At 39.4% G+C, this 18,540-nt stretch overlaps 1 protein-coding gene across 1 annotated transcript in view; it reads right to left on the bottom strand.

Annotated features, from left to right (window-relative positions):
- Positions 1 to 18,540, bottom strand: part of col22a1 (collagen, type XXII, alpha 1) — a 100,580-nt gene that overhangs the window by 58,968 nt on the left and 23,072 nt on the right. Inside the window, 8 exon segments of the mRNA XM_034160422.1 lie at positions 4,257 to 4,310; positions 4,408 to 4,461; positions 4,542 to 4,606; positions 9,807 to 9,845; positions 10,028 to 10,090; positions 10,200 to 10,244; positions 10,355 to 10,471; positions 17,345 to 17,493. Of these exon segments, the coding sequence (XP_034016313.1) occupies positions 4,257 to 4,310; positions 4,408 to 4,461; positions 4,542 to 4,606; positions 9,807 to 9,845; positions 10,028 to 10,090; positions 10,200 to 10,244; positions 10,355 to 10,471; positions 17,345 to 17,493 (586 nt within the window).

Here is an 18,540-nt window from a genome sequence, read left to right on the forward strand (position 1 = left end):
CAGGTACTCAACATGTTTCTTCAAGTCTTGTAATTAAGAAGATTTTCAATCAGACTCTGCTGGACGTCGCTGGCTGTTTGACGTGTTGGTGGTGTGCGCTGCTGGTCTAACACGCTTCTCATGGCACAATAAAGTTACACAACAAAGCCTTCAGTGGTCTGAATGAGGCCAATAACACCCCCACAGAATTCCACGCAGGATGTGTAGGAGGTGAATCAAGGAAGTCACATATCTGTTTGGACCATTACGCCTCTCAGTCTCGATCCCTGTGAGAAGAAAAGCTGTTCTCCACTTTCAACCTGCTGCAAGCTGGTCGCTGTGTAATGTCTGCACACGTTCAGCTTTAACATCGGATAACAATTCCCACAAAATTGGACATGTCCAGCAGTAAACCCCCACGGAGTATGTTCAGTATACTTTCACAGGCCACTTTATTAGGTACAACCTCTTCAATTGCTTAACAAAAATAGCTAATTAGCCAATCACGTGGCAGCAACTAAATGCATTTAGGCATCTAGACGTTGATGAAGACGACTTGCTGAAGTTCAAATCAAGCATCAGAATGTGGATGTGAACGTGGAAGAAAGAGGATTTATGTGACTGATGTGGTATGGTTGTTGGTACCAGATGGGCTGGTCTGAGTGTTTCACAAACTGCTGATTCTACTGGGATTTTCACCCACAACCATCTCTAGGTTTACAGAGAATGGTCCCAAAAAAGAGAAGATATCCAGTGAGCGGGCAGCGATGTGGATGAAAATGCCTTTTTGGTGTCAGAGGATGATGGACAGGCTGGTTGAATGGACAGACTGTGTGATGCCATCATGTTCAGTATGGACCAACATCTCTGAGGAATGTTTCCAACACCTTGTTGAATCTATTGCCATGAAGAATTAAAGCCGTTCTGAAGGCAAAAGGGGGTCAAACCCAGTAGTAGCAAGGTGTACCTAATAAAGTGGGCCGGTGAGTGCATAGTGACAGTCAGACCCATTTTATTAAATGATTATAATAATCTGAAATGATTTTCAAGACATCTTACAGATGTCAGCATGCATGCAAGCAAGGTTAACTTACTTATAACTAGTTAAAACCCATAAAACTAAGTTTACAGTGACCGGTTGCTGGTGGCGTAAATAAAAGCCTTTAAGTGGTATTTCATTATGACCAGGAGCATCTGTGCAACAATCCTGCTGTTTTAATCAGCATCTTGATATACAACCAGCCAGGTGGGTGGATGATTATCTTGGCAGAAATCAAGATTTATTATGTATTGAATAAAATTTGATTAAAAAATATAAGCCTTTGTGCCCATACAAGTAATATTAACTGTTAAAATATTCAATCTGTGAAAAATGGAATTTAAAAAATAAGTGTTGGATTTATATTTTCTTGGAGTACATAATATTTTAAGGATAATTACTTTAATTCCCATGGTGCTGAAACAACACCGTGATCCCACATTTTGTTTAAAGAGGCCGAGGGAAAGAAGGAAGAAACCTGCCTCACGTCAAAAATCCTTCCCGAGGGTTTGTGTGGATTTGTGACCATGTCAACTCATTAGAATGTGACTGCTGTTTATCAGTTTGAAAATAAGTTTTTTACACCTCAGATTTAGTCAGTGACTGAGTGGAAACATTCTCTCCCTCACAGGCCTCATTCACTGCACGCCTCACTTCACCGTGTCCCTTTGCTTTCTTTTCTTTTGAAGCTAAGCTCATATTCAAGGTGTAAAACTCTGGCTTTCCAGAAAGTAAAGTCCAGCCACATATTTGTTCCATCTTCCTAATAAACCAGCTGATTGTAATTAGTTCAAGTCTTCAGGCAGGTGGATGAGCTCATTATTGAGATCACCTGTTTTTGGTGCACAGGTAGAAGGGACACATGGGAGAGTTTATACTTTGTGAAGCTGGAGTTTTACACCTCTGTATGTGATAAACTGCATATGAATCAGAAATGACTAACGCCCTACTAACCCTACGATCCGATGACTTACCCTGTATCCTGGACTTCCTTTTTCTCCTTTAATTCCACTTTCACCCTGTGACAAAACAAATGCAACAAATATGACGTCATTTTAAAGATGGCGGTATCATAATAAATGTAGCCAAATATGCTGAGACCTGGTTAGACTTACAGTAACTCCTTTTGGACCGGGTGCACCTGGAAAGCCTGTGTCCCCTGGAATCCCCTGTCGAGTACAAACATCCCAACAGAAGACGACTTTGACTTTTTGATGTTGATTCAGTAATAATCTACTGGAAATCCAGAAGTAGCTGAGTTGGGGTTGAAGTTGAGTTGTTGGGACGTTTTAGCAGCTCTTAATGTACAGATGATGGTGCAAATCCTCAAGAACAACTCATCGTCTTCGACTGAGCGGGCAGCGAATGTCATTATAACAAGCTTTGCTCTCGTGTTATTCTCATTACTCATTATCAATAATATGTTGATGATATACAGCTGTACCTCTCATTTATTCAATTTGCTACAATTATATCACAAAAATACAGAGATCGTACAGATTCACCATTTTAAAATTGTACATGTTTAATCTGATTGGTTGCCCAACATATGAGCAAACCATAAAAATTCAGGCAATTAAATCTGACATAAACCTTAAATATATCATCTTTGTGGTTCAATCTTGTTTATGTCATTCATGAAACAACAAAGTAATTAGATTTTTTTAATTGATAATCTCAATGATAATTATTATTTTTTATTTTAGATTTATTTATTGATCTAAATAGGTTTAGTTGCTGTTTGGTCTCTTTAAATAATAACAACATTATGATGTGGGATGACATTTTGTTGAACACTGACTTCTATTAAAGGGTTGTGTTGTCAGTGTGTTATATGTTAAATAAGCAGAGTAAAAAAGAAAAAAAACGTGATTATTTACATTAAGCATTAAGCAACCATTAATAGTTTTAAATACTTTTGCATTTTGGTCGTTTTTCAAAAATGTTAAAATGTAGGTTAAAGTCTGCTAGAAAGAATTTAAAAGTGGGATTGTTGTTGCAGTATTTAAAATTGTGAATATAAATTTTCTACAGCTAATCAAGATATTTACTTATTTTCATTCTAAAAACAGTCTCCGTATGTACTTTGTACAACTTTTTCAAAACAGAAACCCACTCTACACTCATCTTTTTATCTATAAACTGACACAAATCAACATAAAATAATTTAACAGAATTACAAACCCAAAATAAATTAAATAAATCCTTTGGAATACATAAACCATAAAAATAACTGGCTTAGCGGTTAGCACTGTTACCTCACAGCAACAAGGTCATGGGTTCAATTCCCACCTGTGGTCTTCTGTGTGGAGTTTGCTTTCTCCCTGTGTTTTTCTGGGTTTCCTCTGGATGCTCCAGCTTCTTCCCACATCCAAACACATGCAGGTTAGGTGGACTGGAAACTTTAAATGGTCTGTAGGTGTGATTGTTGCCTGACTGGTTGTCATCCAGATGTGTTTGTTTGTCTGTATGTGGCCCTGTGATAGACTGGCCTCCTGTCCAGGTGAACCCCGCCTCACTCCCTATAACTGCTGGGATAGACTCCACCCCCTCCATGATATATGATGGGAGTAAGCGGGTACAGAAAATGAATTAACAAATATTAGTACCCAGAGGTGCACATGTAACTGCTTCTTCAAGCAACCCATCATAAATGAGTTTGACCTTTCACAATCACCCAAGGTCAGAGGTCATGTGACCTACTGAAAGGTGATGCATGATGTCATATTTGTGATTAATAGTAACCGTACGTATATCTGTTACCAAGTCCTCAAAACTGCAATTTGACTTTAAGTAGCCCCGGACGTCCTTTGGGCAAAGTGGAGTCAGTCTGATCCAGACCTCCTCATCCTCCTCTTCCCTCTTCATTTCTCACTCAGCAGATTGTGCGTCACCCAAACGAAAGTCACTCAAACTCTGTCCGCTTTTCATGGGAAATCAGTAACACACTCAGAGATAATCGTCCAGAATAATGTCTTCACGCTCACTTAATGGACAAAGTGTCATTCTGTGCAGATCCAACTGACACCACATTCAGCTTCACTCCAGCTCTGTGTGTGTGTGTGTGTGTGTGTGTGTGTGTGTGTGTGTGGTGTGTGTGTGTGTGTGTGTGTGTGTGTGTGTGTGTGTGTGTGTGTGTGTGTGTGTGTGTGTGTGTGTGTGTGTTTCATCAGCATGCTAAATGGATGTGCACTGGCTTGTAAATGGACAAAAACATTCACATTTCACATTTACCCACCTTTTGTCCAACTGGACCCGGTGGTCCTGGTCTACCAGCCACTCCTGCTTCACCCTGTTTATAAAAAATAAGTCACATTATGGATTTGTTTGGTTTTGTAAAGTCTAACCCTCCATACATGACGTTAAAGCATCAAATATGGTAATCTTACTTTGTCCCCCTTGTGTCCAGGTAATCCGTCAATCCCGGGCACGCCACCAGCTCCCTGTCAGAAGACCAGACAAACAAAATTAATATGGACACTCTTAAAATGCGTCAGTAAGTCCTCCACGTGTCCAGGTTGACGAGAGCCACACCTTCTCTCCTTTTTGTCCAGGAGGACCTGTCAGCCCTCCGGGGCCTGTGTCACCCTGTAAACAGAGAGCACACGTGCTGTGACCATGTCGTAACACACAAACGCAACGCGGGACGCAATGCCGGCGACGGGGACGAGACGTCAGACACATCAACCTGAAACAAGTTTAGTCCACGGGGGTCAGAGGATTAAAAACGGGAGGATGAAGATCACGTGTTAGAGCTGAATTAACATAGAGGACACAGCTGGACAAAGACACAAGTTAAAATAATCCACAAAATACAGTTACATGCTGTGACGTGTGAGAACACAGAAACCTAAACAAAGGGTTTGGACACACAAAACTGTTCATTCAGTTTAGGACACGTGGAGAGTTCAGATACAAAACTCATTCAGTCCAAAAGTTGAGTCCAACATGCACGTGGCTGTTCAGGGAACTACCAGTGTGCAAATTATTAATGAATATGAGCACAATTTTTATTTTATTTATGGAAATAGGTGCGCTTTCTAATGCGTTCTCCTTTTAAATTCCAATTTTAAAGACAGATTTTATTGTCATTACAAGTGTAACAAAATTATCGTCACACCCAGTCACCTGAGACAAAAATACAGCAATTAACCCACAATTATTATTAATTGAACATAATAATAGCACACAGAATTAGAACAACCACACATATACATTTGATTGTTTATGTACGCTAAACTTTAAGACAGTCCATTATCCAAATTGAGGCAATGTGAGTGTGGGGTGGCCTCAGCAGTATCCCACGCAGCCATGAGCTCAGGGGGAGCGTCAGGGCAGAGGCCAGGGGGGGGGGATAGGGGGGCGTGCGTCATGTGTGCAGATGAGATGAGTTTGTATCAGTTTCTGTCAGTGTGTGCATAATGTCTGGAGTTCCCTTGACAACATCAGACTGTAGGGGAGGGCAGAAAGATAAGAGGGGCAGCCGAATGGTTCACCAAGGCCATAGAGATTCTTCTGGATTCTTTGGCTTTCGGAGGCTGATAAGCCTTTAAACTTCACTTTTTCTCCATCTTTAACCCTTATTTAAATACATAATATAAAGATTACAAGTCCAGCCGACTTGACTCAACCTACTTGAATATGAGAGCACCGCGCTCATAGAGCGCAAACCTCCGCCAGCACTAGTTTCCAATTCCATAAATTTTTATCTTGGAAAACATTTTCTAGGTCAAAGTACTGTTAGAAGCGATGTTTCATAAGTTAAATAATGTCAGGACGATGTATTTAGTTCATGCACTTGAATCAAACAGTTGTGTTGTCAGATTTTTTTTTTTTTTTTTGGTTTCAGATCATTTTTACAGAACATTAGTTATTTCTGCTGTGCACTATTTTTGGCACTTGTTTTCTGACTGATAACTGGGAGATAAACAAAAAGGCATAAAATTGGAACCTCCATCCAGTTTTGGCGGTGAAGGTAAATCCATAAGAGAAAAATGAGAGTGACTGAGGCACTTTTGATTGAGATATAATGCAAAATGTACACAAAATAAGCTTTTCAATATTAAATTCAAATGTCCACAAAATCCACAATCCCCTTGATCAAGATCAAACTTTGTCAGGTGATAGTGAGTGCCAGTCTGCACCTCACTTTCAAATATGAGAGTTTTTGTGGCATGTTTGATTAAGATTAAATTAACATTAAATGAGGTTTTCAAAGTTAAATTTAAGTGGCCACAAAATCCACAATCCAGATCAGATCCGGATCAAACTTTGTCTGTCGGTAAAGGATACCATCCTACATAACACTGTCAAAGATGAAAGAAATTAGATTATTTTTCTGACAGTTATGAATTTTTAAAGATTTGTTCAATGTTAACGATAAGGATTTTTCCAGCCTTCCAAGATTCTTCCTGACTTTGCCCTTTGACCTATGACCTTGAAAATTGAATCACTTCTTGCCTATCAGAATATAAATCTTCAATAAAACATTCATAATAATATATGAAAAATTGTGGATTACAGGATGTTCACAAACAAACAGTTGTAAAAACATAACCTCCTCCAGTCTGGTTGGTGGAGGTAACCAGAGTGCAGTCTGGTCCAGTCTGAAATAATACTGTCGACAGCCTGCTGGAAAGTAGTTTAGCAATGTTTCCTGTAATGTAGCAACATACTTAAACGCAATTTGACAAGGTCCTATCACAACAATGTCCCACGTTTTTTGGACCATACAACATTCTTCTGGAACTTTGTGGGGTTTTTTTTAAACAACATAGTAGCTGCAACCTTCTGGTGATGTTGTAGCAACGTCAGATTGCTAGTTGGGTTTACAACAAATATTCAAAGACAAACAGCAAGTTCATCAAAAATTATCAGGTGGGTTTAAAGCAAATATGAAATGTTTTGTTTTGCTGAAGTGATGTATTTTTTTTCAAAAACTTAAACTTTAAAAATCGTTAAGACAACCTCATTTGGAGTTCTGTGACATACGTCGCAGATGTCTAAAACCAGCCGTGTTGTGAATTTGTATGTAGCTCATTGCTAAACTGTGAAACTTTGAAAGTGTTTCAAACCAAAACCATGTGTAACTTTTAAAAACAAGCATGAAAAAATAAAAAGAAACAAATAAATACTTGAATTCATTCACATGTGTCAACAGCTGGACTGAGGAGTTCTTTGGGATGTCAAAATTGGACTGATTAAGAAATAACGGCTGCTAAATTACACACTAACACGAGGTCTGAACCACCGCAAGAGGCCCCTTTGCTTCATAAACCACTTTACAAGTCACACACAGCTGCTCTTTAATTATTTCAGGAGCTTATGTTGTTTCAACGCACGTCATCGCTTTAATCACAGAGATTAGGTCAAAGTCCTGCTCCACTGGTCCCCTACAAGCAAAATTATCCACAAAAAAACTCATATACAGACGTCTTCTGTCCACGTTAAGTCTGCAATTAGAAGCAATCAAAGTGGGCTGAAGTCACTTTCACCACTGTGGTCACTTTCTCTGCAGTGTGCACAGAGTTTATGTCATTTCTCTGCATCCAGTTTAGGAAAACTGCAGAAGTAAACTGTTGTTTTTTGTCTGGTTTAAAAGTGAGAAAAAAATAAAAGATGCACAAAGTCAGACAGAAAAGCACCAAACTGTATTAAAGTTTAATTTAATGCAGTTTTATCGGTGCTGAGAGAATCCAGGCAGCAGGAAGAGGAGAGAAAAATTAAAAGAAGTAGAAAATGAGTGGCGTCGTGTGTCTCTGCTGCCTTCATGATGTCAGAATGAGAAACATTTTTCTGCATCACTTCTGCTGTTTCAAACTATTTACAGGAGAAGTGCAGGAGCGAGGAGACTTTGTTTTTCCAAACTGCTGCTGCACATTTAAAGTACTCGAGACAACTTGGACAAAAACCAAGACTTTGAGACTTTCATCTGGGACAGAGTGGGCGGGGCCGGGGGGGGGTACGTGCCAGCTACATCCTCTGTGGTAACCAGCCCCAACCTCCGGTACTCAAAAACAAAACTCACACAGAAGTGCCACCCAAATCTTGCAGTTCTTTGAATGACCACTTGAGGCTGGCTCAAGAAAAACAACTCACTCCCCCGTAGACCTCCATGTTAAAATCCTCAACTTTTTAGCAGAAATAAACATGTTTACAGCCTGGTGGAGGGAGGTGGGGCTTCTAATCTCTCTCTCTCTCTCTCTCTCTCTCTCTTATATATATATATATATATATATATATATATATATATATATATATATATATATATATATATATATATTATATAACAGTAGTGTGTAAAGGTTTAGGCAAAAATTCAGTTCCAGCAAAAGTGAATACATGATATTTTTTGTATTCCATGATGATGATGATAATTTCTTTGTAATATTAAAAAAATCAGTTGCAAATGATTGTACAATATTAAAATGATTATAAAACACAACTGCTCATACTTTAAGTCACGTTTTTCTTACAATAGCTCTTGAGGTCCTGTGACTTATACTCTGGTGCAACGTACAAGTATATACCAAAAAAAAAAAAAACTCACATGTAAATAGAAACCAATTTGTGTGTGTGTGTGTGTGTGTGTGTGTGTGTGTGTGTGTGTGTGTGTGTGTGTGTGTGTGTGTGTGTGTGTGTGTGTGTGTGTGTGTGTGTGTTTTTTTTTTAGGTTTGCTGACTGCAGGTGTAAATTTATTTAGCTCCACTAGATGTCACACTCGCACCAGCATCTCATATCAAAACACTGACTTCCTGGATGACAACCAGTCAGGCAGACAGTTCACCCATTCCCATTCAGTCCATCCCCACTTCTCAAAAATAGACTTCTATGTATCAGCAACAGCCAGGTGACCCGCGGGTGTTTCCTCAACACTGCAGCACCTACGTGCTGGATCATGCCCAGAGTAACACACCATATGTGAGAAAAATGTCCAAACTGATGGTTCCTCACAACACCAGTGACAGCACTCTTCTGAGCCTCGCTAAGTAACCAGTCAGTTGACAGAAAGTCAAGTCACTGGTGCCCACAAATCCTCCAAAGAGACCTCGTGGTTAAGACATCTAGTCATTGCGTTAGATCACTGGTTAACATCCAGGTCTCACAACCTTATAGTAAGACTGGAAGGGCTGGAACACTAAAGACTTTGACCTTCATTCTTCTGTAAAGATATCAGCTTTGCTACAAACAGAACTAGGTCCAGTGACCTCATGACTCCATCAGCTCTTCATACCCAGAACACGCTTCTGAATCCCAAACAGCACCAGACATTGGTTTGATGAGATTAACTTGATCAGATTGTTCACTCCAGCGTGTTTCCAGGAGACCTGCTCAGAACACGGTGGAATGTCCTCAGCAGTATTTACATACAGTATTTTTACAAAGGATTTTAATTTTTTTAGTGTACATAAAGCATTGTTCATCCTGATGAAAACCAACCATCAAAGTGGATGCTGTGTGGATTTGGTTTGAACGGGTTATTAGTTGGTTTCTTTGCCACAGGCCCAAACAACCACATGAACATATGACTGGAATAAAAGATTCTGAATTTTGTAGATGTTTTCTAGAATTTCAGAATCTTGGGTCGAGCAAACAAACAATCACAAAAAAGAAGTTGATGCTGGATGAACATCCAGATGCAGATGTACCCCTGAAGGCCCCACCTCCTACCAACTGTTTCAGATATCTGACTGACAGACTGTCAAACGCAAATGAAAGTGGACAAATACAGCATGCAGGCGATTTAAGGAACGATGATCATGCAGATTCAGAGAACAGAATACTTACCTTCTCACCTCTGTCACCTATGACAGAGATTTGTCTGCCCTGCAAATAATTAATCGATAAAGATCAATTATTATCGAGGCAGGAAGAAAAGCACAGGAGAAAAAAACTACAGGAAGGCATGCAATCTGAAATAACTGGATGATGTTTGTCAGTGAATCCTGAAAATCGGTTTGCTGCTTATTGTGCGTCATTGTGTCAAACTACACTTTAAATTTCCGTACACTTTCTCCTTTTTGTCCTTTGAAGCCGGGCGGTCCAATAGCGCCCTGAAGACCAGCGTCGCCCTGTAAAAGGTACATTCAAACAATCAAAAAAAAGAAGGAAAAGAAACAAAAAAAAAACCCCTCTTTTTAATCTTTTGTGTTTCACATAAACTTTACAGGGATAGATGACCTTTTCACCCTTGGGACCTGCAACTCCAGGTGCACCAACATCTCCCTGAAATGAAAATAAAGATGCTGCTTGAAGCCTGTTAAAACACTGCTGCCCATCAGTGGAAATAATAAAAGCAGATGAAGTCTGTCATGAATGTGTGAAGGTGACGGTACCTTCTGTCCAGAGGGGCAGGAACAGTTGGTTTCTGGACCTCTCTTCTGCTCCCCAACTGTAGGTCTTGGAGGTGGAATCAACACCGGCGGCGCCTCTGTCACTATTTTGTTCGGGCACTGAAATTATAAAGTGTGTGACAATCAGCGAGATGGCAAAGAATATCTGTTTGATATGAATCTGTGATTCTAAACTTGGAGGTCATTTCCCAAAAGAAACAGGCAAATAATGCTGGAGAAAACAAGTCCAAAAGAAACAATTTTGCACTTACAAAACAGCAACTTATTATTATTATTATTATTATTATTATTATTTATTTATTATTATTTATTTATTTATTATTATTATTATTATTATTATTATTATTATTATTATTATTATTATTATTATTTATTTATTATTATTAGGGCCCGAGTAGGCAACGTCCTACGAGGACCCTATTGTAATTGCGCTGTTTATTATTATTATTATTATTATTATTATTATTTATTTATTATTATTTATTTATTATTATTAGGGCCCGAGTAGGCAACGTCCTACGAGGACCCTATTGTAATTGTGCTGTTTATTATTATTATTATTATTATTATTATTATTTATTTATTTATTTATTTATTATTATTTATTTATTATTATTAGGGCCCGAGTAGGCAACGTCCTACGAGGACCCTATTGTAATTGTGCTGTTTATTATTATTATTATTATTATTATTATTATTATTTATTTATTTATTTATTTATTATTATTTATTTATTATTATTAGGGCCCGAGTAGGCAACGTCCTACGAGGACCCTATTGTAATTGCGCTGTTTATTATTATTATTATTTATTTATTTATTTTTTATTATTATTATTATTATTATTATTATTATTATTATTATTATTATTATTATTATTATTATTATTATCACTCTTGAAATTGAAATTTCGGCCTGTTCCCATGCTCAAAAACTCACCAAACTTTCCAAAGTCGTCCGGCCGGATCCGAAATTCGATATTTTAGGGGCGTCGCACATGGTCGCAGAAAAATCGCGAAATAGCGCCCCCTAGAAATTTTCAAAAACCCCTCCGCATTGGACTTTTTTCGTCGTAGCCTCACGAAATTCGGTACACATATTTACCATGCCAGGACGCACGAAAAAGTCTCTTACTGTCATGGTGAAATATCGACAGGAAGTCGGCCATTTTGATTTTAAGTTTCGATTTTGACATTTTTGGCCATTTCCACTACTTACATTTGAACGAACTCGTCCTAGGGATTTTATCCGATCGTCTTCAAATTTGGTCAAAATCATCACAACACAATGGTGATCAAAAGTTATCAAAAGATTCTAATTAAGTCAAAAGGCGTGGCTGCTAGGGGTCGTCAAACTTTGGCGAGCTTTTCGGAGCACGCCATTTCACTTTGAACGGCTGTCACGCCCACATACTTCATCGTAGATCCTTCAAACTTGCTGGACATGATGAGGGCTCCGCCCTGAACGTCTACATATATTAGGTTCCCACCTGCGCCATAGCACCCCCCGGTGGTGGCGGGAAATGTCCTATTTTTACTTTAAGAGGTCCTGATGTCACATACTTAACCCAATCAACTTCATTCCACTTCTAAAACATGCAGAACAAATTGGTGAACGCCGTGAAGTTACGAGTAACGGCGTCCGTGTGGCAGCGTGCCGAATATTGCCCATTCGCCATGAAATTACGTTCTTCATTTTGACGGCTTTAATTTTGTCACATCATCATGAAAATTGATACACAGGTCGAGCACGACAACCTCTTACAATTCATAGGGGCGTCGCCCATGGGCGGGGCAAAATGCCTCAATAGCGCCCCCTTGAAACTTTCAAAAACCCCTCCACATAGGGGTTTTTTTGGAGTAGGGAGATGAAAGTTGGTACACGTGTGACTTTGATATACGTACAAAAGTCTCTTGCACCATGAGTCTACTCCAAACAGGAAGTCAGCCATTTGAATTTTCTTCTCATTTTGGCGTGATTTCCACATGTATTTGAACGAACTCCTCCCAGGGATTTTGTGCAATGCACTTCAAATTTCTTTGACAGCATCCAAAGATGATACTGACCAAAAGTTATCGAAAGCTTTTCTCTATGTTGAAGGGTGTGGCCGCTATGGTGCCACCATTTTGACCCTTTGTCATGGAACATCAAGTCATGATAACTCCTTTATGCTTTGCCTGATTGACTTGAAACTTCACATGTATGATGACGGCTGGCCCCTGAACACAACCAGCCCCTCTGTTTGTACACTGAGCGCCCCCTAGTGGATGAAAAATCAACATGTCATACCTCCTTGAGGCATTGTGTGATTTGTTTAAACTTTTAAGTGTGTGATGAGTGGTTGCCCCTGCGTGCACATGCCCACATGGTCACAAGGGCACCCACTGGCCTGGGTAGGCGGTTGCGCGGAACGAGGGCCCGTATATGACTGCTTGGAGTCCTAGTTATTATTGTTATTATTGTTATTTATAGTGGATGTGGTGAGCAGGAATTTCAGATACTTGTGCATTGCCTGTAGGAAGTATGTATTCCTATGGAAAAGTGGGAGCTTTGTTGACGATCTTTGTTGAAGCTGGCACATGAGAACATTCCGCCTTGTGATAATAAAGCAAGAAGTGTCTGTGTGTCTGTGGCTTACATATCTTTGTTTGTGTATTATTTATTTATTTTAATTTATTTCTTCTGTCTCTCCCTGTGAACGCGTTAGAGATAGGCATCTGTTTTAGAGAGTCATCTTTTTTGAAGATCTTTGTTGAAGCTCCTGCTTCAGAACGTTCTGTCGAGACCCAATAATGATCATGACTTCAAAATCAAGGTTTTGAAAATGAATCCCCAAAAGTTTCATAATAAAGGATCCAGAGGTGTCAAGTAACGAAGTACAAATACTTCGTTACTGTACTTAAGTACACTTTTTAGGTATCTATACTTTACTCCATTACTTATTTTTCTGCCTACTTCCGACTTCTACTTATTACATTTTCACACAAGTATCTGTACTTTCTATTCCTTACATTTTTAAAACAAACAGCCTCGTTACTCTTGGCTTCAGTGCCGGTCAGCGCACATCCACCGGAAGCTCGAGGTGCCAGCACGGATTTATCTGACCATGGGTCCGAAGAAGGCACTGATGGCGGAGGAGGGAGACGATATCAAGAAGTCCCTGGACTTTTTGTCTGAGGAAATCTCTGTTGTTAAAATGCAGCAGAAATCCATTATGGAGCTGGTGGAAGAAGTGAAGGCTCTCCGGATCCAGAATGCCGAGAAAGACCGGCGTCTGGTGCACCTGGAGAACCGTGTTGCGGAGTTGGAACAGTACACAAGGATGAACGACGTTATTATTACAGGAATTCATATTAAACCTCGATCCTACGCACGGGGGTGTCAGAAGACAGCGGAGGGGAGGCCAGTGAGCAGGAGGCCAGCTCAGTGGAACAACAGGTGGCTGACTTCCTGCAATCTAAAGGTATTCAAATGGACTGTAATAACATTGAAGCGTGCCACCCCCTGCCCAGGAGAGAGGATGGAGACAAGCGAGCAGTTATAATGAGGTTTGTCAACAGAAAACATAAAATGGCATTGTTAAAACAGGGACGGAAACTCAAGGAACAAACGTATTCATCAATGAACATCTGACCAAAAGAAACGCAGACATCGCCAGGAAGCTCGTCTCTTAAAAAAGCAGGGAAAAATTCAACAGACATGGACATCCAACTGCAAAACATTCATCAAACTGAACGGAACACCAGAACAAGCGAAGGTTATGGTAATCAGGAACATCGAGGAACTGGACAAATACGATCAATAAGGTATGAGGACACAAACACATCACAACACCATGACACAGACCAGAGGAACCTATTCATCTACTACATCATCTACATCTGGAGACAAGAAGGATATAACTCAAAGGATTGCTGATCATGGAAAACTAGAACTGAGAACATTTAAATACACAGACCACAATGTACTGGACTTGGAGCACGATATAGACCCGGACAATAATTCTTCTCAAATATCAATGACAGTTGTTGCTATTATACAGATGAACCGTTTAATCGGATCATTAAACGGATAACAAATTATCAATAATCCATTTCAACAGCAGAAGTCTGTATGCAAACTTTAACAACATTAAAGAATATTTAAGTCAATTTAAAAAAAAATTAACATAATTGCTATATCAGAAACATGGATCAATGAAGATAAGGAATGGATTTGAAACGATCGAAGCAGTGGTTCGCAGATTGAAGCAATGCTTCGACCTATTGTTTCGTTATTCTTCTTTTCTTCGCTTAAATTTTCCCCCGCTAAAACCCTAAAGAGCATACTTCTGTGAGTATTATTTACCTTTTCTATGTTAACACGACCTGTTATGGTCTTCTGAAACAGTTGATAGATGTATTTTATAACTTAAAAATGGGAGCGACGCTAACACGTTAGCATGTCTATGGCATTTTCAATGTTAAAAGGTTAGCATGAAGCAGTTCCAGCTGCCTTCACGTTCGGGTGCATTTGTTTTCAAATTGGAATATTTCTTAAATGTATTTTTGTTATATATTAATAATCTAATGATAATTATTATATACAATTTCAGAGAAAGAGACAAAAAGAACCTGAATAGAAACACAACAGAAAATAAAATATAAAGCAACTAACAATGAACATACATAAATAAATAAATACATACATACAGAAATAATAAATGTTTCCTGTGAACACCTAGTGACTCTTCCACCTCCATTTCATCCCTGTTTTATTTAAGTTTAATGACAGTTTGTTTCGGTCAAACCATATTTTCAATGTGTTAATTTCTTTAGTGATTCCTCCTGAACTATCTGACAAACTAGAAACTGCTGCATCCTAGTAAGAGCAGAATACTGCTGGAATGAATCCTGAATAAGGAAAGTTTTTTTTTTCCTCACTAAATGGATGCTGCACTCACTGCAGTTTATGTCTGGAATAGTCCCAGATTGCATTTCAGAGCTTCTAGAATTGAAACATTTTCATGCAGGTGGTGTTGGGGGGTAATTTTGGGTTTTGGGTCTTGGGCCACATGTAGAACGAATCAGTTTTTAAATAGCTTTACATTCATATAGTGGCATCTACCTGTTTTTTTTTTTTTTTTTTTAAGGTTACTTTATACTTTTATACTTTAAGTAGGTTTTGGAGCACATACTTTTTCACTTTTACTTGAGTAAAGAGCTCAAGTTGATACTTCAACTTTTACCAGAGTGTTTTTAAACTGCAGTATCTATACTTCTACTTAAGTAACAAATGTGTGTACTTTTGACACCACTGAAAGGATCTCAATCTCAATTTATTTAGAAAGCGCTTTAAAATCAGTGTCCATGACCAAAGTGCTGTACACAAATAAGAACAAGCAAGTTAAAATACATTAAATAAATAAACCACAGGTAAAATAATAAGAACCAACATCTCACGCCATATCCGAAAACTTCAGACAAACATTCAGAGATACGCGAGCCACATACACACACACACACAGACACGCACAGAAGCATCTTGCTTTATGGATTAAAACTGCAGATTTTAATGTAATTCAAGTAAGAACCAACCAAAAGTGTAACTTTGTATTCCCCCCCCCCCCAAATTTCCACATTCCATTAAATCAAATTTTAAGTTATCCAAAAAACTGAAATGTGCGATTCCAGATGTAACTGCAAAATTCAAATGATTTTTTAAGAGACAAAATTCCCACATTATTCGAACATACTTATTGAATTTTAGGCCAATAAACAGAAGCTTGACATTCAGCTCTAATGGCATCTGTTCAGTGATTTTTAAAGACAAAGTGCTAACATTTTGTTCTCTGACCGACCTACCAAATAGTAAGTAAAAAAAAAACAGATGCATATCATTGAGATCTAATAGGATTCTAGTTTATTGAGCAATAATTAGTGGTGATGGTTTGTTTGGTTTGTGAATCGGACCACACAGTGGGTTCCTGCTGACCTTGAAATGAAACAGTTCAGCTGCATGATGTCAACTTTGAAATACATCCCAATGTGTGACTGATTTACAGGTTGGAGACAGTCTATAATCATTCCCCAAACCGCAAAGAAAGAGGGAGAGAAATGATTAGTTACTATGGAAACCAAGGTGCAAGTTCATATGCAAAAATAAACAAAAGTGAAAGTCGAGTCCGTGTTCATCAGTCTGATAGCAAAGGGGAAGAAACTGTCCTTAAGCCTTCTGGTCCCAGCTGGATGGTACACAGACATTTTCCAATGCGGGCAGGGCGTGAGTAAGACGGGTGGGGTCCTTCATAATAGCAGTACTTTATTATCTGGTTATGATTGCCACAGTTTTGTCTCAATTGTGTAGGTATAGAAGAATGGTGGGGGTTTTCCTGAGAACAATACCCATTACACAATCTTGTTTTCATTCCAAGATGTCACATCTCAGGTACCAGTCAGTGAGGGATTATTAACCGTTGCTGAATCCAGATACAGCAGTCTGACATACAAGTTCTTGGACTCTGGTTGTGTCAAGCAGAGATGCATAACTGATGCAATGGCAGCAGTAGAACAAATGGTTCTGTCAGGATTCATCCTGGTGGATTCTTTAAATCTTTAAAGTGAGTCATCGCCACCTAATTGAAACCCTTTAGAACAATATGGTGGAAGTATGAGAAGAAAAAGTAGTAAGTCCTATTCCGGCCCTGAGGTCCACCAGTGGTACTGCATACCTCCAGATTCCATAGCATGAAGTAAAGTCTACAACTCCCCCTGCACAGGGAGGTACACGTTTACAGCTGGGTGGACTGGGACAACAACAATAAAGTATTTGTTCAAGGAAAGAGGTAGAGGGACTGGGAATCAAACCCATACATATTGGTAGCCCAACTCCATGTCCCAATGGACCACCTGCTCTTTGGCTGGAAGCATGGTGGATGTAATCTGTTATCAGGCCCTGCAGCCTCGCGGAGGTTGATGTACAAATGCCGCTTCACTGTGACCCTGTTTGGTGGGGGTGAAACTTTGATGGATGTTGTGGTGTTGCGGGCCTCGTACTGAGTCTTAAAGGTGTTTAGAGCATCAGGGATGAAGGAGCTATCTGACTGAGACCTGCAGCTGCCCACATGGACAAGCCACATGACTGCTACAGACACATTTTATAGTCGGATGAGACAAAGATTGAGCTGTTTGTCCACAATGACAAAAGGTATGTTTGGAGGAGTAAAGGTGAGGCCTGCAAACCAAAGAACACTGTACCAACTGTCAAACATGGTGGTGGTCCCATCATGCTCTGGGGCTGTTTTGCAGCCAGTGGAACTGGTGCACTGCACAAAGTGGATGGAATAATGTAGGAGAAGGACTACCTCCAAATTCTTTAACATCACCTCAAATCAACAACAAGATGTTTGAAACTTGGCTTCTTCAAGGCTACCAAAAGCATCTGGCCGATGTGTAGCTTGCTAAAGGACATTTAACCAAATATTAGGGCCCCTTCACACATAGTACAAATAAGTACAAATAATGACGAATCACGGCGGAACAGCTCATATGAGCGAACCACAAAAAACATCGAGACAACGGGCAGGCATGAACAATGCTGCTGTGATGGTTTCAAACACACAACGGTGTTGTGCACGAAACCGTCGCAGCAGGAACACAGTGCGAGCAGCTGGAGTATGTGTAACCACATCACACAGCTGCTGTGGAGAAAAAAGAAAGAAAAATACATGCCACCCAAGGGATTTGAACCTGCAATTTACAAAAGCTCTGACTGCCAGACAGAAACTTTACCACTGTGCTACCATCACTGTCCTGTAAAAGGTGCTGAGAAATGCTTGAAATCAAGAAGGACATGGATGTATTTCAAATCAAATCAATTTTATTTATATAGCGCCAAATCACAACAAACAGTTGCCCCAAGGCGCTTTATATTGTAAGGCAAAGCCATACAATAATTACGGAAAAACCCCAAAAGCATTTAAAAAGAATAAAACCACACACCATATAAAAACACTGCATTTTATTGAATCACTCTTATGAAGCGGACAATACAAGTATGAGATGTCTGTTCCTCTGTAGATGACCCATGGTCACAGACGTACAGTCATGAAATTACATGAATGAAGCAGTGCGCTGCTGGTGGCGTGTTCAGCCGGCCCCACGAGCGTGTCCTAACCAAAACGTGTGTCTT

The sequence above is a fragment of the Thalassophryne amazonica genome, chromosome 20 (genome assembly GCF_902500255.1).
Source record: "Thalassophryne amazonica chromosome 20, fThaAma1.1, whole genome shotgun sequence".
NCBI lineage: Eukaryota > Metazoa > Chordata > Actinopteri > Batrachoidiformes > Batrachoididae > Thalassophryne > Thalassophryne amazonica.